At 38.0% G+C, this 27839-nt stretch overlaps 1 protein-coding gene across 26 annotated transcripts in view; it reads right to left on the bottom strand.

Moving 5' to 3' along the window:
* LOC409780 (CUGBP Elav-like family member 2) overlaps positions 1-27839 on the bottom strand; it is a 458105-nt gene that overhangs the window by 355013 nt on the left and 75253 nt on the right. For 25 of the 26 annotated variants that reach the window (XM_026439104.1, XM_026439138.1, XM_026439115.1 and 22 more), the window contains one exon: positions 27168-27437. The exons of the other annotated variant lie outside the window; for it this stretch is intronic. In XM_026439104.1, coding sequence (XP_026294889.1) covers positions 27168-27437 — 270 coding nt within the window. The remainder of the gene's footprint in view (positions 1-27167; positions 27438-27839) is intronic. 26 annotated transcript variants of the gene reach the window in all.

Genomic DNA, 27839 nt, shown 5'->3' on the forward strand with positions numbered 1-27839 from the left:
ACAAATGAAAATGTACACGGTACGTGGATTTATCGTAACAGCGTTTTTTGTGTAATTTTGTTAAAGATAAATAAAACCGTACGGTATTAAACGACCGATGCTCCGATATAATATTCGATCTCTTTTATTTTTTATTTATTTATCTCTCTCTCTCTCTCTTGCTCCCTCGTTCTTTTTTTTTTTTTCTTTTTTTTTTTTGCGCAGCCTCGAATAGCAATCGCGATCACTCGTTATTTCGTCCGATAATTCCATCCGTATTTGGACGGCGTCCGGGCCAACCTGGACGCGAGCGCGTCCTTTGTGCGCCAATTGTACCGGAGGGGGGAGGGAGGGGGGGCCGATCTCGATTATTTATTAGCGAGTGATCATTTCGCAAAAATCGAGGCAACAATACGCCAATTACTTCATTTTAACTTTTATCCATGTTTTCCATTAAAATTGAAACGCTTAATAACGGCCGATACCGAAATTCATTACCGTGAAAAACAATTTCTTAATTGAATGATTCAATGATTCGTTCGTGGTTATTGTAGACGATTGGTTAATTTTCCAAGTTTTTCTTTCTTTCTTTCTTTTTTTTTTTTAACAATTGTTCGAAAATCTATGATCCAGAAAATTTTAGGAGAATAAATATTTTAGAGTAATTTTATTTACGTTTAACTGTCTTAATTTCGAATCTTTAAAAGATCCAAAAGAAAAGCTTTGCTAATCCAGATTAATAATACACCAATTTCCACAATGTATTTACTTTCTGAGAAATCGTATATAAATAAGTATCTCGAATATTTTTAAAAGACCCACGAACAAAAATGAAGATTCAGAAGGAAAGCTTGCTAATCCAGACCTTAATAATATACCAACTTCCACACAATACATATTTACATGGTAACTATAACACTCTACTAGATATCTTTTCAAAAAAATCTGAACAATACTTATCTATTTCGAATGTTTAAAAGATCCAAAAGGAAAGCTTTAATAATCCAGATTAATAATACACCAATTTCCACAATGTATGCATATACCATATATACTATACTCTACTTTCTGAGACATTTTCTCGTCTTAGAAAATTTGGATAATAAATTATTTTAAAAAATCCAATTTCCACACAATACATACCATACACTTACATGGTAACTATACATACACTCTATTAGATATTATCTCAAAAAAATCTGAACAATACTTATCTATTTCGAATATTTAAATGATCCAAAAGAAAAGCTTTACTAATTTAGATTAATACACCAATTTCTACAATGTATGCATATACAATATATACATACTATACTCTACTTTCTGAGACATTTTCTCGTCTCAGAAAATTTCGTCTCAATAAATTATTTTAAAAGATCCAACTTTCACACAATACATACCATATACTTACATGGTAATTATAACACTCTACTAGATATCTTCTCATCTCAAAAAAATCTGAACAATACTTATTTATTTCGAATGTTTAAAAGATCCAAAAAGAAAGCTTTGCTAATCCAGATTAATAATACACCAATTTCCATAATATATGCATATATAATATAATATATTCTACTTTCTGAGACATTTTCTCGTCTCAATAAATTATTTTAAAAGATCCAACTTTCACACAATATATACCATGATAACTATAAGTACAGTCTCTTAAATACCTTCTTGTCTCAAAAAAAATCTGAACAATAGATAAGTATTATATCTATTTCGAATGGTTGAAAAGATCCACCGATAATAATACACCGATCCCTTTCAATTTCCTTTCGAATGTAAACGTTCGAAATTTTGCGAACAAAAAAGAAGCACCAATCTACACCATAACGCCGTATACATTACCATCTATACTATACATAGAGACACTCTACTAGACGTGTTCCCGTGCATCATAGTTCTCCATCGCCTCTCGTCGCGCAATCCTCTCCAAGGAGAGAGGAGGGCGAGGGTGCTCAGGTTGGAGTGGGATGATTAATCAAGGGGAAAGACAAAGTGGCGGAGGGAAAACGTTGCTTTATATAAGAGGCAATTCGTCGCAGGCGTGACGCATTAAAGGCTCAATCTCCTCTTGTGCCGTTTAAACGAACCAGAAGAAGAAGACGAAGAAGACTAAGAAGAAGAAGAAAGAAGAAAAAAAGGAGGAAGAAAGAAGAGAGAAACTGTTTCTTCTTCCTTCCATCGGTAAACCAACCAACCAACGTTTGCTTTAAAACTGCTGCTTCGCAACGTTTCTCTCTCTTCTGCTATTGGCGGCATGGAAAAATGCTCGATCGTTAGTATGAATAAGAGAAAGAGAGAAATAGAAAAGAAAGAGAGAGAGAGACAAAGGAAGGGTGACGCTTTATGAAGGGTAATTCGTGGCAGCCGTGTCGCGTGAACGCCTTCGAATTCATCCAGACGAGGAGGAGATCTCTCTCTCTCCCGTCTTTTCTTATCGAGTGGAATTTTCGAGGCTTTTACCCGTCGTGCCACGCTCGTCGTAAAGTTATTTTGACTCGAGGCTTTAACCTGCTCTGTTTCTTAATGCGCCTCGAGACGTTTCGCCAAATTATCACATCTGCGATCCATCTTTGGTTCTTCCTCCAATTACGCAACAACGTATTTTCGATCCCGGATGGACGGCGCAACAGCTCATTTCTCTCCTTTATACTCGTCTTTTAAGGAGCTTCGTTCATCAGCGAATCGTGGCACGCAGAGATTAAAAAATATGCAATTGTAACAACAATAATCGATGATTCTTCCTTCTGAAGATACACACGCGTCCTCTTTGCACCTTTTTCAACATTTTTCTCAATATAAATTACGTAACCTGTTACGTCACGATGGTTTATCAGGGAATGGAATGGAAAGGTGGTTTCAACAAAGGCTTGAATAAAAGCTGCAGTTGCTCCTGTTGTTGTTGCGAATGATAGAGGAAAGAATGGGTGTTGCGTAATAAATTTACATCAAAAAAAACCAACATTCCTCGTACACAACATATATATATATACATATAAGGAGAATAATATCGTGGAAATGCATAACGAAAATATTCCTTCTTCTTTTTTTCCTCTTCCTCTTCTTTTTTTACGACGCAACGCGTCATTAATAAACTATATTCTTGGATACTACTTTCAACGTCTCGCAATATATCTATTGTTTGCCCAACAAAAGATATGTCGTAAGCGATGATGCACGCGATCTTCATTATTGTTGGATGGATACTCGCGTAGAATATATTGTTCTTCTCGAATGAAAAAAGAAAAAAGGACGATTGAGATTTTCGAAAAACTCGTTCGAAAAATTAATAAATCGTTGTTAATTATCGATTGATTCAAAATTGTTGCGATAGTGTGGAATAATTTTTTTTCTATTGGATGAAAATTTATCTCATTTATTATTATTATTATTAAACCTGAATGCAAGCTCAGCTAAAAAAAAAAATATATATTTCGTTTCGCGAGATATATTTTATTTTGAGAATAATTATAACTGTAATTACGATGTTTTATTTAATATCACGATAATTAATGGCAAATTTTAAATGTTGAAATTATATCGATCCATCAATTTCAAAATTCAATCCTTAAACGAATCCTCGACTTTTTTTCACGTTGTTGTCATTCAATTAATATAATTTAACAAATTGATAAAAGTGTATATATAAGTAAATTCGAGATAAAAATTTTTGAAACGCGCAACAAGCATCGATCTCGCACGATAAACCAACTCCGATTCGATCACAACTCGTAAAGATCGTAATAAAATTCCCTTTTCCATTCCACGGTGTAAAAGCATTTTTCCGGAAGTAGAAGTAGAAGGAGGAGGAAAAACCAACTTTTGACGCCTTTCGAAACGTCCTCGGGCGAATCTATCAGCCTATTCTTCTTCCACGAACGTCCCCCTCTCCTCCTCCGAGACACGCGCGATATTTTTCTTTCCCCCCACCTTTCTTTCGTCCAATAAAATATCCGCCCTATTACCGGATATATTATCTTTCCATTTCAATGTTTCGATTCTTTCAGCGGCGTGACTCGATTTCTTAACAGCCTTTCCCTGTTCTTTTTAATCTCGACTCGATCACACTTCGCACAGGAAGGAGAAATTATTTTTAAGGGGAAAATTTCTCGATCCTTGGACAATTCGAGAGCTTGGATCTTAAATCTTAAATCTTTCCTCCGAGTTTTCGCGATTGTCTTTAAAAGGAGACGTAAATTGGTTCCCTTTTGTTCTCTTCCAAAATTCGAACAAATCTTAAAACGATCAAATATACGTTCATCTCTGATAAAACAGTTCAAGAGGAACTCGTTTGATTTCCAACTGGAAAAAAGGGATATGCAGTGGCTCGACGAAAAAACGCTTCATCTCTTCTAGGTGGAACAAGCTCCGCTCGCGGATCGCAAACAAGAGTCTGTGTTGTCCCGGTGACACTGGACGAAGGGAGAAAAAGAGAGAGGAAAAAAAAATTATTTCCACAGGTAGTTTATTGGCAGATCCAATTTCCGGATCAACGGCGGACGGCCGGCGTTGTTTGCGCCTCGATCGAATCGCGTTTCTCGCCGTTGCGTATTAAAACGGGCTCTCTCTATGAATTTTTGAACCGGTTCCCTTCTCCGTGTAAATAATCCTCCACCCTCGAGGAGGAAGCAAGGTGGTGCCAAGTTTACGACATTGCGGGCATATTTCGGTGTTTTACGGTTCTTTGCTTTATTACTCGAGAAGACACGTTTCGAAAAAATCTCTGTATTCTTTTTCTCAATTAAAACATAAAGATTATCTCGAAATGAATTGAACGAAGGTTCAATCTTTGGAAATGTAACGATTTGTATTCATTAATTTCGTTAAAAATGGTGGAATAGAATTTTGAAATGGAAATTTTGAGAAGTATATAGAGTTTTTAACGAGAGGATTGGAAGGCTGGCACGATGAAACGAAACAAAGTAATTACGCCGTGCAATGGGGCTCTTTCATGGGCAAACAGATTACGCAATTGTTCTGCGTAGCCTTTTCTCGTCCTAACGAGTGCACGTTCGAATTGGGTAAACAGTGTCTTTGTGTCGCCTCAGTTTGCGTAAGATAAGTGTTTTGTCACTCTCGAGAAATTCAGACCGTGTCTTCTTCTCTTGCGCCATTGTGCCAACTATTAATAAGATCGTTTCTCCTTTCTTCAATTCTTTCCAAAGAATCGATACACAATGTACAAAAATTATTACATTTTCCTTTTCCTTTTCCAAGATTCAACCGTAAATATAAAATATCCCTCGAGATGGAACGAAACGAAACGAATCTTTTTAATTCAGAGGACAGTTTCTGAATTCTCTTCGATATTAGGATCGTGTATAGGGGATGGCGAAAAAATAGCGATGGGTGATCGAACAAGAGGGCAGCGTTAATTTGTTCTCGGTAGGAGCGGGCTATTAATTCTTAATTAAGCCGGCGCGCAACTCCCGCCCTTTTGGCACGTAGCGGCCAGCTTCAGAGGAGGGGAAACGCTGATATATCGAAACTTGGCCAGGCTTCAACTGCAAATGATTGGTACCGGCGCGCGGGCATTTATAACAGCGGCGATCTTCTCTCGACCCGATTCTGGATTTCAAGACGGGGAAAGTGAAAAAGATCGATTATTATATTGGATGAATATTTGTATCAAGTTCGATCGGATTTTAATTACAAGTCTTATTCTTCGAAATTTTGCTTCTCTTAATAACAATCATTATCGTCATTAAATTACCGCTTTCAGTTGCTTGGTCCACTTTTCGAAAAATTTCCTCCATCTCTCGTTTAACAACGAGAATAACAAAACTGAGATTCATCCTGTGCGTGTATATGGAGAGAGAGAGAGAAAAAAAGAGAAAGAGAGAAGGCGTACGAGCGATTCGCGTAAAAATTGGGGTCGTTGTGTCGATTGTGCCGCCCGCCTCTCGAGGAACGTTTGTATTTCACGTTTTGTAGCGGCGACATTTCGAAAAAAAAAAAAAAAGTTTCCTCCTCCCCTTCGAATCCAACAATTCTCTTCCTCACTCCATGTACCGGACGCGCTACTTTCCGCGCCGAGAATTTTATATTTTTTCTTCCTTTTTTTTAGGGTGGTGAATGTAACTCCATCGAACGATATTAACGTGACGCGTGCGTGCCACGCATTTGCGCGCTTGTTTGAAAATAATCGAATATCCGGAGGGAGAGAGAGAGAGAGGATTCCAATTTCTTTTTTTTGCGAATAATAGAAAACGAGATCGACTATAAACTATCCCTTTCGTCGAATTTTTTTTGGAATAATGACTCGTTCGTTTCATCGATGCGATAAAATAAAATTTTCGTAAATTGTTCGAGAACGAGACGCAGTTGACGATAAAAGAGGATGAAAATAACAAACCAAGAGAAATATCTGCCCATTTATCGTACAAATTGTTCTTTTTCGATTTCAACGACTGGGAAGATGAAATAATAAGAAAATAATAGGAAGAGCAAGGAGAAATTAAAGGAATAGTACGAATCAAATCGTGGATATATTATTACTCGAGCAATGAGATTAACGAATGAATAAAGGAACAAAGGTTTTTTTTTAGTCGATTCGAAATCGATAGTTTCGATTTAACGGGGCGCGACTATGCGATTTTCCAGGAAATCGTGGAACCGCGGCGACGAAATTGCCGGCGTTTCTATTTTCAACCCTCCTCTCCCCCCTCGTATCGCGTTCAATCCTGTGTGTTCGCGAATGTGGCGTTGTGTCGAGGCAAGAAACACTCGAATCGAGTGGCAACCGCGCGCCGTTGCAAAGGAAACAAGAGAGAGAGAGAGAGGGGGGAATTTTTACGCAGCGAGCTTTTATGACGTTCAAACTCTCCACGGGCGGTTATACCCGTGGAAATCGCGAATTCCGTGGATATACGCGTGAAAGTGCGATAATCACGAGTTCAATTCTCTCGCTGTTAGGAACTGGATTATAAACCGAAGCCTATTTTTCTTCGAGACCGTTTCGAGTTAAATATACACATTTTATCGCCGTATCGTTGTATCGAGAACCCGTGTTATAAATAAGAAAGAAAGAAAAGAGAAAAGAAAAGGAGAGGTGGAATGAAATCGCTTCGACGAAATCATTAAACGCGAACAATACATCCTCCTTTGTATTTACAATCGTTTCCAAAGATATATCTTTAGAGATATTTTAATTGATCAATTTCAAGAACGATAATTTCTCTAATGATATCCATAAATTTATGCAATAACAAATTCTACGATGCCTTCCTCTCTCTCGACTCGAAGAAGACTGGAGAGAAGCAACGGCGACACGCGAGCGAAACGAAGAAACTTTGTTTATAAATTTGCGTTGTCAAACACAGTTGCCCGTAATTCGACACTTGTCCCGAGGACAGACGAGTCGTATTAGAGAGAGCGTTTCTCGCGGGCTGGACTGGTGTGGTGGGGATGACACGCAAATTCCAGAATCTAAACATACCTACGTACGTCCCCGCGATATAGGAAGGGCGACGCGGAAGAAGGGGGAGGGAGGAAAAGTGAAAACGAGGAAAAGTTCTCCACTCGTGTTTCGAGTGACTCACCGCGCTTCGGATGGATCCGAACCAACGAAAATAACCTCGAATCCGTCTATCCCGGCCGTCTGCCGGTTTTCGAATCTTCTTGCGAATTTACTTAGAGAGAAAGAGAGAAGGGAGAATAGAATTGTGAAATTCTTTTCGATACGGTGTGATTTTGACGAAGGAAAAAAAAAAAAAAGAAGCTATTGCTTCGAGCTATTTTGTATCGTCGTGCGCGACTGATTGATAGAGTGCAGCGATAGACGGCCACAGATTAACACTCGGGCAACGCCGAATGGCTTCGGGCAAGTTCGGCGAAAATTCGGCCAACCTCGGGCAAACTCGGTTAACGTCGAGCAACCGCGGACAATATAGGTAAGATAATAAGCCCGAATACGGATCGAGACTCCCTTCTGTTTATTATCTACTTTTCTAATTTTGATTTCGATAATGAATAAATCGTGATAATCGCTCTTGTTATATTGCAACGGAAAGCAACGGGTTCGCGCTTTATTACGCAATTTATCGCTTACCATTTTTTTTAACCGGGAAACGTTAAACGGAATGAAATTGGAAAAGCGGAATTCCGCGAGCGACCGAAGGGAAATTAATGCCTCGATATAATGCGCGTACGATCATCGCGCACCGATAGCATGACAAATTTTCAGAGAGAATTCAATTTGTCTCAACTTGTTGGCGTTCGCATAATATTTTCATTCCCCGCGTGGAACATTTACGATTATTAATCGTTATCGAGCTTTCCTTTTTTCTCCCTCCCTTTTTTACAATCAACCATCATCAATTATCCTTATTTTTTTTTCGCGCATTATGAATTTGATAAAAAAAAATATTCCAAATTCGAATATAAGAAATTGAATATATAATCTCTCTCGTGAGCTTTGGTTATTATTTCGATGGAAAAAAATTTCAGTACACGGGAGAATCTCTCGGATTTCGATATCATCGATACGATATAATATCGAGCGTGCCGTTGTAACATAAGCGGAGGAAATAAATGTAAGGATACCGTGGTCATCGTCAAACTAGATTTTATCCAATGGAAACGGACACGCGATACCGTTATCCGAAATCGCTTTGGCATTTCCAATTCGCGAGCCTCGCATGTTACTCTCTTTTTTTCTTCTTTTAATATATAGTTTTTATCCTTTTTCTTATCGGAGGGAAAAATACGCGGGATGCATCTACCAACCCTCTGCAATACCGCTTTACCCAACCCTCGAAATAAACGCGTAAATTCGTTTCAATCAAGTTTCGAATACGAGGAATTAAATGAAATTTTGTTAAAATATACTTTGCTTGAAAGATAGATTAGACAATCACGACGTTGTTACTTAAATATTTATAATCTATAGATGATTAATGATTTAAAACGATCTCTGTCCCATTATCCGATATTAAAAATTAAATTTTTTTCCTTGGGACGAGAAATTGTTTATATAAACATATTTTTTTTTCTCCCAGAATCATTTTCGACGATCAAAATTGCGGTGCCACAGATTATGAACCGAGTGACTTTTATTCAAATGTCTCCCCGTGTCTTCTTAATCCCGAAACTAGGCCGCAGCGCCAATGCCTCGGATGCTTTTTAATTGTGCACAGAAATACGAGAATTCTGAGGCTGAAACGTGGCCATTATTCAGCCTCCTCCTCCTCCGAAACGAGTTTAAAAGCTCGAGATGCCGATCTCCGGCTCTCCTTTCGAACCCCCCGCGCTCTATCCATCTTTGTCCGCCCCGAGACACGGACTATGAATCGCAAAACGGTTTCTGCCGACCGAAATTCCGTCGTAACAAGTCTTTCAATAAAGCGACTGCTTTATCCCTTAAAACTTTTAACGACCCGGCGAACGTAAACTTTGCTTAGATTTAACTTTTACGAACCGACTACCACCACCACCACCATCACCACCCGCTCTCCTCGGTTGCCTCTCCCCCACCCACCTTTTCCTCTTTCCCCCTTTTGTGCGGGGATCAACTTCACAACTTCAACCCGATCTCCTTCTTTTCTTCCTTCGCTTCCTTGTGAAACAACCGGGGCAAAGACAACCACCGATTATCTCTTTGCGAACATGCTTTTGCTCGAGATATAAATCGACTCGTTGCGAAATAATGATTAATTTATCGAAGAGGGTATGTAAAGAGAGAGAGAGAGTTTCAATCTGCTTGTTTTCTTGCATGCTCGTTAACGAAGGATGAAGGGAGAGGGGGGAGGAAAGAACGCTTAATCGAGATTTAACGATTCTTCTCCTCTCTCCTTCTTTGCTCTCGAGAATAATGAATTGGACTCTTTTCTTTTTTTTTTAGTTGTATATATGTCGTTCCTTTTATCAGGATTATTATTATTTTTTTTTTGTTAGAAGCGACACTTCTTTTTTAAATTACAGATTGAACAGCAATCTATAATTACTTATAAAAAAAGAAAAAAAAAAGAGAGACAAACCAAGCTGAATTTTATTTTCATCAAGGGGGAGGATCTGGAAAACTGGGGAGGATCCTCGATTTAAAGGAGAATATAGGAGGATATAGGCTGTTTTACATTTTTCGCCCAGCAGTTTATCAATATGAAATTTAATATTTGAAATTAGCTCAATAATTTATTCAAAGTATTGGTAATAATTGCGAATTGTTAATTGTAAAAATATTACTCGAGTATTTTACTTGCGATGAAGCATCTCCTCTAACCCCCTCTATCGATTCGTATTTTCAAGGAGAATAATTGGATCCGAGGAAAAGTCTTCCACATCAGAATGAAATGGAATAAAATTTCAGCAACGATATAATTCGCATCAAAGAGCACATATCAGTCGTATAAAGGATAATAAGAATAATACTATTCAATATTTTTCATTTCACATCTGTCAAAGATATCCTCCCCTCTTAATCAAAAAATTTGAAAAAAATTTCCACTCTGAAAATAAAAAAAAAAATGGTAGAAAAACATTGTCCTACATCTACCTCGCGAGAATTAAAACCCTTCCTTCTTCCAAAGTCTCTTTTTCCCCGCATCTTATCGGTTTAAAGCGTCCAAGCACTTGGAGAGCAGAGAGAGGGGGGAATGAAAGAGGGGAGCCCGTACGAAAAGAAGCAGGGAGGAGAAGGAGGAGGAGGAGAGGAGTTGAAAACCTGCTCGTGGTGGGTGACCCGAGGTTGTAATTACCGTTACGTCCGCGGTCGCGTTCTCTCCCAAAGTGCTTCCGCTCGAAGCGTTTCCGAACCGCCGAGGAAAAGAGGATTTGCCCCGGCTGGTCGGATTTTCAACCGTGTTTTAAACAAAGAGTCCCTCTCCTCGAAAAGAGAGAGAGAAAGAGAAGAAGACCTCTCGGAAAGAAGGTTACGTATACTTGCGTGAATGCCGCGAAAACGAGCATGCGCACGTGTGTTGACGTGTTTTGTCTGTCGCGAGACTTCTTGTTTGTCCTTTGTTTCTTCGAGGATCATCGTTTCGTCGAAATGATCGATCGATGACTCGAAACAATCAACTTGGAAAGGATACGTCTCTACGCTTAAATTATTTATACGAAGTCGAGAGCGTTGAAGGATTCTCGAACGAGCGTTGAACTCGCGTGAAAGAAGAAAATTAATTTTCTCGAGCGAGGCGGAATTTGGTTAATTATCTATCGATTCATAATTGCTTTATCCGTTGTATTTTTTTAATCAGTTTGAGAAAACGATATATGAGAATATAAGAAAGATACGAATGGAATGATGGATTCTTTAATTTAGAGAAAGAATTAATAAAACATATAATTCGAATAAAGAAATTAAACACTTAAGGCAGAAAGTACATCATACAGTAAGATACTTTTCGAATATTGGATTTCTGAATGAATATCGAACCATTTAATCAATAAAAAATTATTAGTCGTTATCACTGGCTAATAAAAATTGTCATCCAAAAGAATTCGACATAAATATATCAGAAAAATTAGTTTTGTTTAACGAAGGGAAATTTAAATTCGGGACGAGCGTTTAACAAATTTTCTCGTTACCTTGACGGACAGTTTCGATCGGGTGGCCGCCATTGTCGCGTGCCGAATTTTCGAAAAACGGGTTCCAACATTGTTTCCAACATTTTTCCCCACCACGATCGAATCAAGCGTATATATCGCCCGTTACGATAGATAAAGCGGCCGGTGCGGACCGTATGAGGCTGATAAAGCTAATGATTTACGCACAACCGAGGCCGAATCGTGCCTGCCTCTTCCTCCTTCATTTTCACGTCCGTTCCACCGAAACTAACTGCGCTCAAAACCGAATTTACGAGCCGATAGATATTCACGCGGCTGTTTGTTTTCTTTCTCGATCGATTCCCCACCCTCCTAAAAAATTGTTTCATTTTTCGTGATTTCGACTCACCGAGCTTTTTGCTTTTACACCATTTTTCTTCCCGATTACGTATAGTTCGATTCTCCGGATTCTACTTACCTGAAACAAAACAAAATCGAAGATTGAAATATTATGGATTGTTTAATCGTTAAAAATATTCGTAGTTAATTTTTATTTAATTATATATACGCATCAATAAAGAAGGCAACATCGAGAGATCAATAATAGATTATTTCGTCGTTCGAAAACCTGTTTTTTCTCGAGAAAATTTCGTTAAACTCGACCGACCATTAAGGGATTAATAAAAGCGGGGGAAGGAAGGAGCGGAGTCAGTTTTAATTCCGGCAGGCAGGCGGGGCCGGTGTCGCGTGTCCGCTCGGCGTTAAAATCCGTTAAACTTACAAAGCAGCACAGCCTCGTGGGCAAGTTTATTGGAAGGATGGAGAGTTAATTAAACGAATAAATAACGCGACAAAGGGAGAAGAGTGGCCGGTGTACTCTAACGGGACAGTTCTCGCCGTTCTCCGCTTTCACGAGGGCGTCGCTCGCCCGCCCGCCGCTCTGCAAATATACACACGTATATATATTCCGCGCGAACGACCCTTCCGCTCCCACTCTAATTCATCCTTTTGCCTTCTTTCCGGCTGCCGCGATTTCCTCCGCGATCCGCTCTCTCCCCCCCACCACTCGCTCTTCGTCCCCGCCCACTTAATTTTCTCCGCTGTTATTGTTTTCACCGTCTCTTTTTCGCACGAGAACGCGATACTACCGGCGAATTCACGGCCGGTGTTGATTTTACGAAGGGACTTGTTAATTAAAAAGGTCCCCGTTGCTCGGTGTTTGCTCGACGGTTTATCGCCCGCCCGCGATGGATGAAACACACCCCGTCGAGGATGCGCGCCACGAAACGCTTTCGATTTCGCGTGCCAAGTTTTTTTTCCATCCCTTTTCGTTCGTGACAGAGAAGAGAGAGATAGAGAGTCGAATTACTTTACGTAATTTATTATTAAATTCGATTGTATGCGTAAAGCATGGTAAAATATTGTGAATAAGTGATCATCGAATTATTAATCTTTCCCTCGAGTCGGTTTAAATTATTCGGAAAAGTTTAGTCTCGTTTATTCGCTTCGAGCTCGAGCTCACCCGATCGCTTCCGATTATTGCCGAGTCGGGCCGAAGTCTTATCTCGAGCGTGGAATAAACTCGTTTCTCGCGATCGTTTAAAAATAAATACGCGATGAAATTTAATCGATTGTAAGCACGCAACCCAAGATAAAGTAACAAATTGGTTAATTTAATTTAAGAAAGCGTTGATATCGATCAAAATATCCAACCGAGGATCGACACAATTTTCTCTTTCACGTTTTTAAAAAGGTTAAGGCTTTCCGACCTCCTTTCTTCATACTCGCGTCGTTCTCCTTTCCGACTAATTTTTCTTCGCCTCCTTTTTCCGCGAGCGTTATTAAAAATCCACGCAGAAAGCGGAAACTCCCGGAAAACAATTAATAACCGGCCACGGTGAGTTATTCTTCCTCCTTCTCCGCGTTTAGCCGAGTTTACGCAAAGTTGAGCGAGCAAATCGGATTCCTATAGCGCGGTATCTCAAACCTTCCGCGTCTTCCCTCTGTCCCTGTTGCCTGCCTGCCTCTGTTCGCGGTTCCCGACCATGGACGAGTCGTTGGCGCCGGAGGTGATGATTAACCCGAAGTAAACAACCGCCCAATAACATGCTAATGCGAACTGGGATAGCCGGGTCAGGCCGGGCGAGGAGAGGTGCTCTGTGAAAGCTGCCAGGGAATCGAAAATGAAATTTCATGCAGATAGAGAAGGCCTGATCTGATTTCTCCTCTTTCTCTTTCGCTGAAGGAATTTATTAATCGATCGGAAATAAGAGAATCGGGGATGGCGAATTTGGAATAATTTCTGAGAAAAGTTCTTTTTCTCGATCTCTTCGTATGCTCGCCGTTTAAATTATTTAATTCCATATATTTAGAGAAATATATTTTAAAAAATTACAATTATTTTCGACTACGTTTCTCGAATTTTTTCATTTAAAAGTTTCTACGGGGATGAAAATTCGAATAGAGGAGGGTAAGAGATTGAAGAACAACCGAAATTAAACGGATCAAAACACCATCAATTTAGGAAGGCAGACGACACAGTCGATCGCTCATCATTACCGGTCGCAAAAAACGATATATTATTATATGCGTGGACGCGATGACTATTGGGGATGAGTTTGGAAAAGTTTCGAGGAGGGATGCACGATGCATCACGTGCGTAACATGGTTAATCATGATGCATTAGACTAATAATCTCTCCTCATACATCCCCCTCCCTCTTCTTCCTCCTCCTTCTGGATAACGGAAATATTTTTGCAGATTCGGGTTATCACGCACCGATCATACTTGACGTTGATTCAAATGAAAATTCAGCGGTGCTTGGAAAGTAGGTTTTAATCGCTTTGCTTTAATTGGAACATCAATTTCAATATAAAAATGTGATTGAAATGTCAAAAGTGATTGTTGGGAAAATTATTTTCTCGTGGCTGGCAAAGCGAACGTGAAAAATAAAATTTGTTTTTACGGTCATTTTCAGTTTTCAGTTGATTTCGCGTTTCGATACACGGTGAATATTTCGAATATATATATATATATATATATATTTAATATTTTGTACTTTTTTTTTTTTTATTATTTTTGTTACTGGATAGAACACTTATCGTTGGATGATAATGAAAGAGAAGGGGAAAAAAAAAATATTGAAAATACAATTGCAAAATTTATCTCGTTTCAATCTCGCGTGTAAAATAATGAATTACGAATTTCATAATTTACAAAGCAAATAAATTTTGACAACACGTGTAACACGCGTGAACAGCAATTTACGACCATTATAGTTCAAGCATTATACAGCGTTACATTTACATTCACAACAAGCGGTGTAATTGAAAGAGAGAAAAAAAAAAAAATGAAATGATAAACGACAACAATTGTTAAAAAAAAACGTGACGCGTTTCGTATCGCGATTTAAAACGTAATGGAAACGCAACGAATGATCCGAATGCTGAAATAATTGATGAGTAATAAAGCGGACAACAAGACTCTCCGCCAATTTCACGGAGAGATCGATATAGAAATATCGTGTCGTTACGTGTTTCGAGGACGTAAGACCACGTACTCTATTACTCGTCTAGGTTACGTTCCATCATTTATTCATACACACGTCGCATCAATGAAACGTTTAAAACCTTTTTATAAATACCTTTTTATCGTAATATTTCAACGTAACAATAATTATACAACTGCTTCGAACTTGATAATAACGTAATAACAAACAATTTCGTTCGTTTAAGCGTGGATAAAGAGAAGAGAAAGATTCGTAGAGGCCAATTTCCAAGGAAAACAAATTGATGCGAAGAGAAAGAGAGCCCAATTACAACGGGGGCAAAGGAGATGATCGTTTGACGGATAACGATGTCAAACGGGCGGGAAAAGGACGCATCTATATAATTACATCGATCGTTTCTTCGTCGAAACTTGAAACGTCGAGCGCGAGTTCCGCGGTATCTCGAACATATATATATATATATATATACACGCACAAAGGAGGATAATTACCACTTATTTATGTAGCATAATAAACAGAGTGCACGTCGAGTTTCAATCTTCCCCCATCAAAGAATATTTTTTTCTAAAAAGATTCACGATTTAATAAACGATAATCGATGCAGAGTTTCCTTAATAATATCTCGATTAAAATGTAATACCCTTTCTAAAAAGGATTCTCACTGGTATCGTTACTCAACTTGTTGAAACGAAATCCTTGACATAAAGTTGAATAAATTACGTTTCCTCGATCGACGATCCCAAAATTCTCGATCCTGGAAAATTTTCTGAAAAGGAGGAACGTATCGACGAGCCGAGGAGGAGGAGAGATCGATCGGGCAAGAAAAACTCGAGGGGATAAGAGATACAGCTCGATTATAATCACCCTCTCACAAAGAGACCCTGCCCCGGCTGTTTGCGAAAGGGCCTCCTTCGCTGTAAACAACGGGAGAGCCAGCCACAGCCGGCAAAATACCACCACCACGATGGACGCGCGGTAAGTAGGTCGTTGGGACGAGCAACTTTTCCTTTCTCCTCGCAAGGGAGGGGGGAGAGGGAGGAAGGGGGGACGCACGCTTTAGTATTCGTTGTACGCGACACCTCCGGCTGGCTGCGTGGCGTGCTGGCTGGCGGGAGACCCGCTTTGAGCTTGAAACGAATTTAGAAACCGCGAGATCTGGCTACCGCCGCGAATAATATGCATAACGCGGTTGTGATGTCACGACCATTTTCCGTCTCGCACGGTTAAGTTTCAACAAGATGTTTTCTCTTTTTTTGAAAGAATGGAATTTTGGAAATAGAAAGTATTACACGTTGAACGAATATTTTTCAATTTTCAATAGTTTAGCACGAAACGTTATTACTTTTATTCACCGCCAATACAAATTCCTGTATTATAAGGAAATTTGAATAACACGCGCGCGCGAGAAATGAAGAATTAACCTTTCGTGTCAACATTTCGTGTGATATCGTATGCACGCACTACGAGCACTTAAATTATACACCGCGTGCATAATATCCGTAAATTGAACACGTTCGCTAATGTTGAGCATAACATTTACTCGTAATAAATATTCTTTATTGATTTCGAATTGAAAATTTCAATTCGACGGGAAAGGAAAGAGAAAAAATAAAAGGAAGAAATGTTGTTGTTACGTTAGATCCACGCGCTCGTTAATTCGACCCTGCCAATTTCCGTTTTTAATACGTCGCGTGTTATGAAGAGAAGAGTTTCACGTTATACGTCCGACTTTATACGTACGACAATGGCAATGGCGATATGGTCCTGGGAACGCGTTACGAGTCGTATTACCAGCGCTTCCAGTCTGAGCATCCATCAGTGGCTCTACCTACTTCGCGGTCGCTTTACAGATCTGACAAATTGCGCCACCATATCTCTCTCTCTCTCTCTCTCTCTCTCTCGCTCGTTCCCCATCACTTGGAGGAATTATTATCGTCGACGGATTAATCCTTTGAATATTACTCGTTCGCCGAGAATATTAGAATCGTTATACTTTTTTTTTTTATAATATAACAGTGAAATAATTTTTCTTCTCTACAAAAATAAAAGCTAGAATTATTGTTTCGTCAAATATTTCCAATAAATTATACAAAGTCGAAAAATGTTTGGGACGAAGTTAACGATGGAATAATTTTTAGAGGTTAAATTAAGAAAATCGTGTATACGCGATATTTAACGATCGGGAATTGCGATGAATTTTTTAATATTTTGTTTGCATTGCGTCATAAATCGCTTCTACTTGTTGCGTTCCCATAGAAACAGCCGTGTTGAAGTAAACAAACAAATGGAATATAATTGCGAGTATAAGCATAACCGTGTCGAATCACGAAAAAAAAAAAAAAAGAATTTTACAATCCATAAGTTAATAATTTACGCGCTATAAATTGTACGGAGAATTGATGTTTGCAAATGTTTCGCGCGATTTAAATATTTATTCAAATTCGTTCCACCACGATTTTATCCATTTTTATTTTTTTTTTTTTTTTTCCTTTCCTTCGAAGGCGAAGTCCAAGAAATGACGTTTCTCTCCCTTCTCTCTCTCTCTCTTTTTATTCGCAGAAACGATCGCCAAGCTTTCGTTCGCCGTAATCGAACGATTCCTCCGAACGAGATTGTCCTTCGTTTCAAGTTTCCATGGGTGGATCGATAATTGCATGCGCGTATCACTTACGGCTGTTAGTCATGATAATTTGATATCGCGCAGCTCGTCATATAACCTCTAATCGAAAGGATTTCGTACGTTATATATGAAATGTTCTAATAAATATTTCTCTTCAGTTGAAATTTTTCGTTTCATCGCCAAGAAAAGAAACACACAAACGCATAAATACCTCGGATATTTAATATCAAAATTTTTAACGGATTTGAATTTATTCTCAAGAGGATACGAAGGAAATATTTATTATTATATGATCGAAAGGGCGTGCAAAATTTATCATCCGAGTTTATCCATTGTTTTAAATTAAATAACGAGATATATATATATACATATGAACTCGTTAATGAAGATCGATCGGATTGAATCGTTTAAATGAAAATAAATTATATTTATTATTTTTAAAATCTACGATATATCTTCACACCGTTATTATACAAAAATCTAATCGAATTATTTTGGAAATTGTAATTGACTTGGAAGTTGAAAGAAAAACTCTGAATCCTTCACGAATACAGAAACAAAGAACGAATAATAATTTGATCAAGAGGGGGAACAATTAGCGGACGTTCGAACGAAGAATTAATTAAGAAGCAAGAGGGATAACAAGCAGCTTTTGTCCACAATGTAATTTCAGATCATTACGAAGAAAATCGAAAGGCCTTGCTTTCGAAATTGATTGTATTGAAAGAGGAATCGACTGTTCGTTAAAATTGTAAATCGAAATGGAAAGATTGTAGATTTTTAACCCCGAGCAACTTTATTTACATTTTTAAATTGTTATTACCCTATTTTCTATAACTTTTCTATGGATTAATCAATTACACACAAAGTTTCATCAAATTATAAATAATATCCGAGAAAAAAGAAGAATATTAATTCCGGAAGAAGAAGCTACTTAATCATTCAAATCAATCTACTAAATCATTCAAATCCTCCTTCCATCGTTTAAACATCATCTTACCCTATTCTCCTTCATTTCACTGCAAGATTACGAAAGATGTACTAACCAACTGTGACAATTCCAATTCCACCTAATCTAATCTAACGTTAAAACCGAGTCAAGAATTCCATAGAAAAATAATTATCAGATGAGCTCACAAATGAGAAACGACACTTTATTAGATGAGTCAAATCTTTATTTAGATTCTTTATTTATAGCCGTAATATCTCGAATGAGCAAATAAATCATCTCTCCCTTCCTTCGAATTTCAACAAAGATCCGAATCAAAATTTCAATAAACCCTCCTCCTTCTCCTTTCCACTGGTGGAAAAGAAATCTTCGATTATGAGCGCACACTCGGCCTTTAGTTTCCTTTATTCTCTTTCCGGGACGTGTCGTGTCGATCGAGGAGACAGCATTTCCAGTGGTGGCTTGTTACCAACGCGCCACGTCCGCGTCAGAAAAGAAAAAGGATCGCTCGAGCGTGTTGGATCTTATTGTCGGTATAAGTAGTCGGAGGGAAAACAGACGTTGGAGGAAGGGGCGAGTGTGTGTGTGTATCCGCCATCGGTGCATGGAGCACGCGACGACGATACAATTTGAAGCTTTGCGCCCAGAAGCATGTGACAATATCACGGCTACGCGGTACGTGCTCGGTGTATGTACGCCTCTCTCCCTCTCTGTCTTTCCTTCTGGTAGAGAAGAAGACGGTTAAGGATAGGGGGAACGACGCTTCTCTCTCCACGATCTTTCTCTCCCGTGTATTTGGATTTGTCGGATTTGTAAGATTTCTACCCGACGATACCTACTACCCCTCCCTTCCTTTTTGCGGATTACCTCGAGTTTGCGATACTTAAGTTTCCGCGCAAATATTTCGAGAGAGTTTTGTTGTTTTCTTTTTTTTTTAAGGGAAGGAGGAGGAGTTTAAGATAGATTTTGTAACGAAACGAAATTTTTATGTACTTGGATTGTTTCTTTTTTCCATGGGAAATGGGAACGAGGTATGTCGAGTCGAAGTCTTTTTTTTTTGGAGTGGAATTGGAGTGGAAAAGGAAATTTTTGTGCGATACTTGGAGTTGATTATTTGTTAGAAATGCTGTGTTATAGTTGAATCCATTTTTCTATTTTAGCTATTTGCGATAATTTTAGATAGTAAAATTGTCGTGAAGTTCGATTATTAAATTTTGTTCAATAATTATTGATGATATAACGAAGCGTAATTTAAATGTGTATCAATGATGATATTTATATTGGACGTATAAAAAAAAAAGAAAAGAAAAAGAAAGATTTTCTATATTTCTTGAAATCTGAATTCTGAATTGAGAATGTGACATTACATCGATTAAAAGAAAATGAGAGAATTGTAATGAATTTCTTAAACGATTATTTCTATTTAAAATGTGTATCAATGACGATATTTATATTGGATGTATAAAAAAAAAAGAAAATAAAAAAATGAGGTGAATGAAAATTGTAACGAATTTCTACGATTATTTTTATTTTATATGATATTTATATTGAATGTATAAAAAGAAAGAAAAGAAAAAGGAAAGTTCAGATTTTCCACATTTCTTGAAATCTGAATTCTGAATTGAGAATGTGGCATTACATCGGTTAAAAGAAAATAAAAAAATAAGAGAATTGTAACGAATTTCTACGATTATTTTTATTTAAAATGTGTATCAATGACGATATTTATATTGGACGTATAAAAAAAAAAAAAAAGGAAGGGAAAGTTCAGATTTTCCACGTTTCTTGAAATCTAAATTCTGAATTGAGAATGTGACATTACATCGGTTAAAAGAAAATAAAAAAATGAGGTTGAGACGAGAATTGTAACGAATTTCTACGATTATTTTTATTTTATATGATATTTATATTGAATGTATAAAAAGAAAGAAAAGAAAAAGGAAAGGAAAGTTCAGATTTTCCACGTTTCTTGAAATCTGAATTCTGAATTGAGAATGTGGCATTACATCGGTTAAAAGAAAATAAAAAAATGAGAGAATTGTAACGAATTTCTACGATTATTTTTATTTAAAATGTGTATCAATGACGATATTTATATTATATGGACGTATAAAAAGAAAAAAGAAAAGAAAGTTCAGATTTTCCATGTTTCTTGAAATCTGAATTCTGAATTGAGAATGTGTTTTTACATTACATCAATTAAAAGAAAATGAGAGAATTGTAACGAATTTCTTAAACGATTATTTTTATTTTATACGATATTTATATTGGACGTAGAAAAAGAAAAAGGAAAGTTCAGATTTTCCGTTTCTTGAAATCTGAATTTTAAATTGAGAATGTGACATTGCATCGGTTAAAAGAAAATAAAAAATTGTAACGAATTTCTTAAACGATTATTTTTAATATAAATTGTTATAATTTTATTTTAATGAACGATCATCATTTTGCGAGGAACGATTTCAATAATTTTATTATTAAAATTTCTTCTCTCTCGTGTAATCTATTTTCAAATTGCAAGTCCCAAGTCCAACGGTTATTTATTTCGAAATCGTGAATTCGTAGATTAACGCGGAATTACGGTTATCGCGGAGGGAAAAGCGACTATTGATAAAAGTGTGTGTAATCTACGTATCGTAGAATCATTACGTATTTATTTTTACGAACAGATGATTCGTTACCAACACGTGTAATAAAATACAATAATCGAATTTATATATATATATATTTTTACGAAATAAGAGATATATACGAAGGCAAACACATTCGTTTGAAAAATGATTCTACTAGAATTAAGTTCGCTTTTTTTTTCTCTTTTCTTCTTTTTTCTCCACCGATTACTTCTTCTTACGTCAGTAATAGAACATTCTGGAACGATACGTACGCGTTGATAAGATAACGCGTGTAACCAGATACAATTTAAAATCTTGAAATACAGTAAACACGAAGTAGGAAGCAAAATAGACTTCTTACGAAATACGATTCGAAATATAAATTTAAACTCATTATTGTTGAAAATCAAATTATATAATCGTCAAATATAATTATTCAAATGTATTCGATTGATCGATGATAAAAACACGTTGCAGAAAGGAATATAAATTTAGATATCGAGTGAAATCGAAGCTATTTTTATTACATTTTAACTCGAATTACTATTCAATATCTCGTTTCAAACGAAAATATCCAATCTAAGAGATTATTATATAAACACGTATCCCCCAAAAAATCATTTACTCTAGTCTAAAAAAAAAGAAGAAAAATGAAATATACCAAACCATTGGGAAAACGATTAATCAAGCCTTTACCAATGAAATTTAAACGACAAACGAGATGCATTAATTGGGAAAATAAATCACGTTTAACCGAACCAAACAGGTGAGCCCGTACAAATTAAATAAATTAGCCGACAATGGCAACAGTCTTTTTTTTTTTAAACTCTACAACACGCTTGATCGATCAAAAAAATTTGGACGACGCATCGAGTCCGATAAAATTTTCACCGCCGATTGATTCTCTTTCAAAAAAGCGTGGACAGATCATACTTTCAACTTTATTGATTCGTTTCCAAGATGATTTTCTTTCCTCCTTCTTTCCACACGTGACTCTTTTTATTTTCGTTGCAACGATTAAACGATTTTTTACTTTGTCTTTTGTTTTACGCCCTCTTTCAAGCCTTGCCACGATAAAATTGCCACGCGCAATCGAGGGAACCACTCGATCAACGATCTCAACCGACTCTCTTGAAAGCAGATTTAAAGGGAAAATGAAAAATCCCCGGAGATCGAGATTTGACATCCGTCCTTGAAAATACAGGAATTTGAAATTGGATAATCGACAAGCGAGAATTAAATCACGCGAATACGGAGAGAAAAGTAATTTGATTTCGGCGGGAGGGAAATATTTATTGAACGATGAAAAATAAAACAGATCGATCGCGATTACTCGACCCGCAGATGATAAAAATTGCCGATACCGTCTCGCTCGATGACGATAATAATAATATTTCATGGCCGTATAAATATTCTTATCGGAGATTCCAGAATCAGCGGTTCTCTCGAACGAGAGAGTTGCGTTAGCAACTTAAAATTACGAAAGTCTGGATCGATCTTTCCTTAAGATTAAAACGAATTACGAAAGGGATTCGAATTGAAAATCGCGCAAATAAATACCGAGGAATCCGATCACACGTCGAATTTAAACGTCCTCCACGAACGAAAACGTACAATTGTACGCAATACAACTATTTCTACTTTGTTAAACGACCGTGAAACAATTCCTCTCCTTAGAAATCCTTAACCGTTTCCGTTAAGAAGCATCGCTTCAGACCACACGGATGCCGAGCGATAAACTCGCTCGGTGTAAAAGACAAATATTTACGCGATCCACGAGAAAGAGAGAGAGAGAGATCTGCCACGAAACTTCTCCCCAACTGGCAGAAAAGATAGGAATCAAGAGGCTCCTCGACCACTGGAAATTAATTCTCCCTTTTGGCTCGCAACACCGAGGAGGCGAGGCAGGCATTCGGATCTAGATAAAGGGAGGGAGGGAGGGAGGGAGGGCGCACGACCTTCCGGGTCCTCTGGCTCGACTCAACCCTTTTGTTAAGCGAATTCCTCCCTCGAGCCGGGAGTACATATCACTTAACCCCCCTCTCTCTCTCTCTCTCGCATCTATCGGCCCTCCTCCCCTCCCCTACACGCGTTTAAACGCCTCTTTCGGCAACTTATGCGCGATGCGCACACAACTCGCCGCCGCAGACCGCCAACACTTCTCGTAATTAACTGCTCGTTCCCGCCGCTATCTTATTATCCCATGGAACCGCCGAGTTCCGAGTTTCCGCTGTTAGGCGTCCGACGGGGATTTAAATATATACGCGACGATTTAATACGTGAGGAGGGAGGGGGAGGAGGTAAGGGATCTTATCTACTCTTAATCGAAACGAGGACGTGTTGCATTTCTTTTTCTTTCTTTCTTTTACGAGGATTGATTTTGTTAGATTTGAAGGGGTTTGAAGAGGTTTTGGGGGATTAATTCTTAATCGAAACGAAGACGTGTTGTATTTTTTCTTTCTATCTCTTTACGACGAAGTTACGAGGATTGATTTGTGTCGGGTTTGAAGGAGTTTGAAGGGGTTTGAAGGGAGTTAATTCTTAATCGAAACGAAGATGTGTTATATTTTTTCTTTCTCTCTCTTTTCGTGTTATAGTGAAGTTACGAGGATTGATTTGTGTTGGGTTTGAAGGGGTTTGAAGGGGTTTTGGTTAATTCTTAATCGAAACGAAGACATGTTGTATTTTTTTTTCTTTCTTTTCGTATTACGACGAAGTTACGAGGATTGATTCGTGCTCGTGTCAGGTTTGAAAAGGTTTGAAGGATTTTGGGGAGTTAATTCTTAATCGAAACGAAGACGTGTTGCATTTTTTTTTCTTTCTTTCTTTTACTAGGATTGATTTGTGTCGGGTTTGAAAAAGTTTGGAGGAGTTTGAAGGGGTTAATTCTTAATCGAAATGAAGACGTGTTGTATTTTTTCTTTCTCTTTTCGTATTACGTATTATGAAGATTGATTTGTGTCGGGTTTGAAGGGGTTTGAAGTGGTTTTGGGGGGTTAATTTTTAATCGAAACGAAGATGTGTTGTATTTTTTTTTCTCTTCGTTATGAAGATTGATTAGTGTCGAGTTTGAAGGGATTTGAAAAAGTTTGAAGGAGGTTAATTCTTAATCGAAACGAAGACGTGTTGTATTTTTTCTTTCTATCTCTTTTTGTATTGCGACGAAGTTACGAGGATTGATTTGTGTCGGGTTTAAGGGATTTGAAGAGGTTTGAAGGGGGTAATTCTTAATCGAAACGAACATGTGTTGTATTTTTTCTTTCTATCTCTTTTCGTATTACGACGAAGTTACGAGGATTGATTTGTCTCGGGTTTGAAGGGATTTGAAGGGGGTAATTCTTAATCGAAACGAAGATGTGTTGTATTTTTTCTTTCTATCTCTTTTCGTATTGCGACAAAGTTACGAGGATTGATTTGTGTCGGGTTTGAAGAGGTTTGAAGGGGTTTGAAGAGTTAATTCTTAATAGAAACGAAGACGTGTTGTATTTTTTTCTCTCTTTTTGTGTTACGACGATTAATTCGTGCTCGTGTCAGGTTTGAAAGGGTTTGAAGGGGGTTAATTCTTAATCGAAACGAAGACGTGTTGTATTTTTTTTCTCTCTTTTTGTTATGACGATTGATTCGTGCTCGTGGTGGGTTTGAGAAGGGGTTTTAGGAGATTTGAGGAGTTAAAAGGAGGGAAAGATTACGTATGTAAAGTTGTTTGGGAAAAATTTGTTGTTGTTGAATGTTGCGTTGCGAATATTGGAGAATTTTATGATTTTATGAAATTTTGAAGAATTTTGTTGATTCTTTTGTTTTGGTAATTCTATCGTGTTTTATGGATTTTTATTATTTAGTTTATATAAAATTATGAGAATACAAAGAATGATTCGTAACAAAATTTCTTCCAAGAAAAGAAATAAAATTGGACGAAGAAAAATTCTTTCTTGCCTTCGAAAATGCCTGCTGTTAATTCTTAAAGATTCTTAACACTCGAGTTTACGAAATTATAAGAACGCGTGGAATTTTTCGTAACGAAATTTCGAAAATTCTTTCTCATCTTTCAAAAATGAATAACAATACGATTAAGTGGAACGGAAATGTGCTTAATGTTGAACTTGTGCTCGTGAAATTACGAGTGCATTAATTATTACGAACGAAAAAAAAATATCGAATTCGTTTATGGGAGGGAGATTTATAGGACGGGTAAGTTTTTGGGGAGGGATTGGTATTCATCGCTGCGATTTTTGTCGGAGGTTTCGCTTCCGATTGTTTGGCGAAAAAAAAGCTTGTAAATCAATGCTCGTCAGTGGATATACCGTAGCAGGGGATAATAAATTATCGATGAAATGTTTTGAAATTAATATTTTTTTTTTTTTTTTAGGCTCTCTTTTCCCCTTTGATACGTTTGAAATCGACTGTTCGTATTTCAACTCTTTTATCTCTACGAACGAACGAAAATTGTGCGTGTATTCTCCCCCCCTTTTTTTGTTGTAAAAACTTTGAAGAATTACGATACGCTCGAAATACGACGGTCAATTATTAACACCATCGCTCGTCAAAACTCCTTTCGCATATTTTGTTCGTTATTTTTACACAAACCGCCGAACCATGAATCTCGATTCTTGATCAGAATCAGAGATTTCGATTTTCACTTAACCAAGTTAAAATATACTCGTTAATAAATTAAAAATCATATTTTTTTGAATAATTTTCTAATAGAAAATTATAATAAAAAAAAAGAATCACACGGAAATGTTGGAAACTCACAGAGAAGAATACACGATTGGAACGATTTAATTTCGAATCCCTGATCCGCGAACAACTCGAATTCCTGAACAGAATTTCCACGGGTTCTTGGATCAAGAATCCGCCCCTCGAATATCGTATTTTACCCGTTTGGCCGGGTGCATATTTTAGAGGCATTTACTCCGCAGGGATGAAGGTGAGAGGAGGAGCGGATTCGGAAAAGAAAGGGAGGCGATTCAAGGTGAACGATGCGCCCCAAGGCGTGCCCTCGCCCTCCTTCTTCGCGTCCAGGAATGCTGCCGGGTTAGTTATTTTAGGCACCCTTATTCGCGGCAACAAGTAACGAGATAACGAAGAAGAAGGGCACGCGTGCTGCACGCTTTCAATTTCTTCCAACTCGACGAATTTATTACAGACGAAAGACGATAAGAGAGATTCGATATTTTCCTTTACCTGAAGGTGGATGAGAATTTAATCGTAAAGATTAAAGTTTTTCAAGACTACTGAAGTTTCTTTCTTTTTTATCGATCGAGGGATCGTAGGAATAAAACGAGTTCTAAGATTTGACTACTTTGATATTTCGTGAATATTTTTTTGGTAATTCTTGTAATTAGGATTGTGCATCTTTCGCCTCGTATCTAATATCGAATAATTTAGTGGAAAAATTGGATACTTTGTCGAAAAGGGAAAGGGGTTAAAAATGATAGAACGGGGGAGGGAAAGAGTTATTAATTAATTCAAGGAAGACCGTTCTCCAATTTTAAAGAAGGGACGCGTCGCGGCCGCTATTATTCACTTGACTTTTTCTCAAGGAGGAAAAGAGCATCGTGTATTCCCGGAGGGACGGCCTTTCCATTAACCGAAGTATCTTACTCTCAAGCTTTTGCAAATAACACGATGATGGGGAAAAAAGTGGCGGGGTGTAGACGGGAAGTGGCCCGTAACGAGCATTAAATTGCATTTTCATTGTTACCGCGACATTGCCCGCCCGTAATTCAACTAGCGCGGCGCACTGAGTTTTGATTTTCTTATCTTGTTTATTCGAACAACCTCGACTAATCGAACCTTCCGTTTCCCGGGATAAAAAAAAATCCTCCTCCCTCCAGCGATAATTCTATTTCCATTCTCCTAAATTTTCTTCTAAAATAATAAATATTTTCCAAATTGAATATAATATAATTTTCAAATAATAATATCATCTTCTCTGCCTTGAACGAATTTGAAATCGTACATACACGAGTGTCCCGAGTTATAAAAATTATAATGGCGATAAAAACTCACGTGTTCTCCTTCTGGTCGCCGTTGCTCGACTGCGACGACGGCGACGGCTGCTGCGCCTGTTGCTTCGAGTACGGATGATGATGATGATGCACCACGTTGTTGTTATTGTTGTTGTTATTGTTGTGCATGTGCACCTTGTTCGCGTTGCTGTCGGTCGGCGAGCCCGGCGAGATCTTACCCGCCAGAGCGTTCAACGATTGAAGCATTTTCATAGGAGTCCTCCTCCCGGCGGCCGGATCTCGGTGCCTCCTTCCCTCGGCCTCGTTCACCCTTGAGGAACACAGGATTACTCGTCGTTTCCGGTTTCAATCGAGCCCCAAACTCTAACGCGAATTTCGAGAACCGACCGTTACGCGCTTTCGCGCTCGCTCACACTCGCATCCTCTATCACACTCTATCTCTCTCTCTCTATTACTCGAGCAACAGCACGACCAGTGAATATATATATATATATTTTCCTCCTTTTCTCGCTCGCTCGCTCTCTTTATCCCACTCCCGAATATACTGGACACAGAAAGTATACACTGTGTGTGTATATACGCGAGACGAACCGATGAGAACCGGCACACCAATTTGTCTCTAGGGAAATTCTGTTCGACGTTACTATTGCACACTCTGGCCACGGTTAATGCGAAACTGTCGGTTAATCCCAGCTATCGACCAACGACGGTC

Source organism: Apis mellifera, linkage group LG1 (assembly GCF_003254395.2).
Source record: "Apis mellifera strain DH4 linkage group LG1, Amel_HAv3.1, whole genome shotgun sequence".
Classification (NCBI taxonomy): Eukaryota; Metazoa; Arthropoda; class Insecta; order Hymenoptera; family Apidae; genus Apis; species Apis mellifera.